This window comes from Sinocyclocheilus grahami, unplaced genomic scaffold (genome assembly GCF_001515645.1).
Source record: "Sinocyclocheilus grahami isolate Dianchi unplaced genomic scaffold, SAMN03320097.WGS_v1.1 scaffold18576.1, whole genome shotgun sequence".
NCBI lineage: Eukaryota > Metazoa > Chordata > Actinopteri > Cypriniformes > Cyprinidae > Sinocyclocheilus > Sinocyclocheilus grahami.
In genome coordinates this window covers 1,095-3,726 of record NW_015517181.1, presented here as the reverse complement: position 1 = coordinate 3,726, position 2,632 = coordinate 1,095, and the positions used below count along the sequence as shown (strand labels likewise).

The following is a 2,632-nucleotide window of genomic DNA, read 5'->3' as shown; positions in this document are numbered from 1 at the left end:
TCACTGATGTGCAACCTGTTCATATATGTTAACATCTCAAAAAAATGAGTTTTAGGGTTTCATGACACATTTTGTTGTTGTTGTGCTTGTTTTAGGGAGGTGATGCTCATGGGGTAAACATGCGCTCCTTGTTCGTAGAACTGCTTAGGGCCAACAAGCCCTTAGTGGTCCATAATGGTCTGATAGACATGGTCTTCTTGTACCAATGCTTCTATGCCCATCTTCCTGATCGACTGGGCACCTTCATTGCCGATCTGTCCCAGATGTTTCCCTTAGGCATCTATGACACGAAGTATGCAACGGAGTATGAGCTGCGGTTTACAGCCTCATACTTGGAATATGCCTATAAGAAGTGGTATGTGGAATATCTCTGTCAAAAGTACAAAAAGTGTACATTTCTGTGCAGTGCCTAAAATTTCAGGTAATTTCTTTGTCCTCCACAGTAAGCTGGATAATAGCAAAGCCATTGCAGGAGGTGGCAATGGGAGTCGTGTGTTCCTAGAGTTTTGTAAATATACAGGCAGCATGCAGAGCTACATAGACTACAGGCTGTGCTTGGACAACCAGAATCAGGATGGTGCCCTCAACATCTGTGTTCAGTTCTCTGTGAGTTCCTCCAATTCAAAGTCAAGAGTTTTTTTTTGTTGGTTTGTTTGACAGAAATAAGTTATGTTATTTTAGTTATTTTATATTGTTATGAAAAAATTATATTTCATATAAATGTTGTTCTTTTTTAATTAAAGAATCCTGAAAATCCTGTATTGCGGTTTCCACACAAGTATTAAGCAGCATAACGGTTTTCAAGCAGTTTATCAGCATATTAAAATGATTTCTGAAGCATCATGTGACACTGAAGACTGGAGTATTGGCTGCTGAAAACTCAGCTTTGCCATCACATGAATAAATTACTTTTTAAAATCAATTAAAATAGAAAACAGTCATTTTTAAAATGTATTATTTCACAGTATAACACAGTCGACTGATGCACCTAACATTAAAATAACAAAATATTTAAACATTTAATCCTCAAACTGATGTAGAATCAACAAAAAGGAAATATTTTAAATATTTCTTTAATGGCATTTCTTTTTCAATGTCAGTACTGTAAATATTGATAAATTATCAGATTAAAATAATTATCCATTTTTAATGGCATTTACAGAATTTTCTTCTGTATGAAACTTAATTTACATAAACCCTTTAATATAAATGTCGCATTTACCTTTAGTGATGTTTCTGCCATCCCTCCATCTGTGGTGTTTGAATGAGAGCTGTTGGTTACTTTTTTCCCCCCACTTTGAAGCCTCAATTTGTCATGCAAAACAAATAAAACCACTAGTAGATTTAATTCTAATTCTAATAGATCTCACTTTTTACTCACCCCTTTATGATTGTATTCCTTAGGCCTGAAGAGATGTTATACTCAATACACAATTTTATGTGACACTCGGTAATTGTTTTCTGCTCTAGGCATATGGATGGTGTCCTAATGGCTCTCAGTGCTCCATGTCACATGACACAGACCTTATAATCCAGCATGATGAGAAGATCAGAGAAGACAAGAGGAAGAAGAGGAAGCGCAAGAACAAAAAGAAAGGTTCTCAAGGGCCCTCTGAGGCATGCAGTTCCCCGCAGGGCAAAAGGTCACACTTTGAAGAGACTGAGCTGGACCAGGCAGTGCCCATATCTGAACCAGCACTCCCTGAACCACAGGAGAAGACAGCAAGTTCTGAGCCAACAGATGCCACACATGCGTTTGAACATGGGAAAGCAGCCAGCAAGAATGGAAATGAGGAATCTCAGCCAGAAGCATCTTCTGAAGCTCCTGTTAGACCAAAAGAGAAGAAAGCCGAAGGAGGAACTCACCGAGCAGGGTTTGACGCTTTCATGACCGGCTATATTTTTGCTTATGCCAGAAATCTGACAGAAAACACAGAAGAATCCAGCACTGCTCCCCTCATCCCTGCATGTCTCAATAAGCTCTTCCTCAGTGGCAAGTCTGTTCCTCTACATGTAGCCAAAAGCACCTTCTCCAAGTCTTCAAAGGCTCATGTGCACAAGATGGACTACGTCTGGGGAAAAAGCACTGCTGTAAAACCTGAAGGAACTGCATAGAAACCTTTGATTTTCAGATGTCAATTTTGTGTACATTTTTGGTCAAATAAAATCTAAGGTTTTCTACGGTTTCCTCTCCGTGGATTGTCTGTTTTTCCTCTTCGGATTTATTTTAATCGAAATTAAGGCAAGCAAGACGGACATTAGACTTTATAGATACTATGAAAAAACCTTTAAAAGCTTGGTTTAGGTCATAAAGCAAAACCACAATAAAAATCAACGAGACATTCTGAATTTATTTTAAACAAATGGGAATACACACATGCGTTTAAACAATTAAAGCCATATAAATGGGAAAATAAGTCCTGATCTGTCTTTGGTAGAAATATACATCTCTGAATCCGTTACAAATCTACAATCTAAAAGCGTTGAAAAAACAGAGTTAAACTAGCAAGAACTGACCATTTTCAACATGTACAGAAATCTCTATTCATCAGTTCGTATAAACAACACAGTTTAAACAGTTCACAGACCTAGTAAAATTACTTTTTCTCCTCATAAATATCAAAATAAATCC

General features: G+C 37.5%; 1 protein-coding gene across 1 annotated transcript; it reads left to right on the top strand.

Annotated features, from left to right (window-relative positions):
* The first annotated feature begins 71 nt into the window (after positions 1–71).
* On the top strand, positions 72–2,190 carry LOC107579611 (target of EGR1 protein 1-like). Its single transcript, XM_016265418.1, has 3 exons — positions 72–355; positions 444–606; positions 1,471–2,190. The coding sequence occupies exons 1-3, from the start codon at positions 120–122 to the stop codon at positions 2,113–2,115; spliced, it is 1,044 nt and encodes a 347-aa protein (XP_016120904.1). The 5' UTR covers positions 72–119; the 3' UTR covers positions 2,116–2,190.
* Positions 2,191–2,632: the final 442 nt, after the last annotated feature.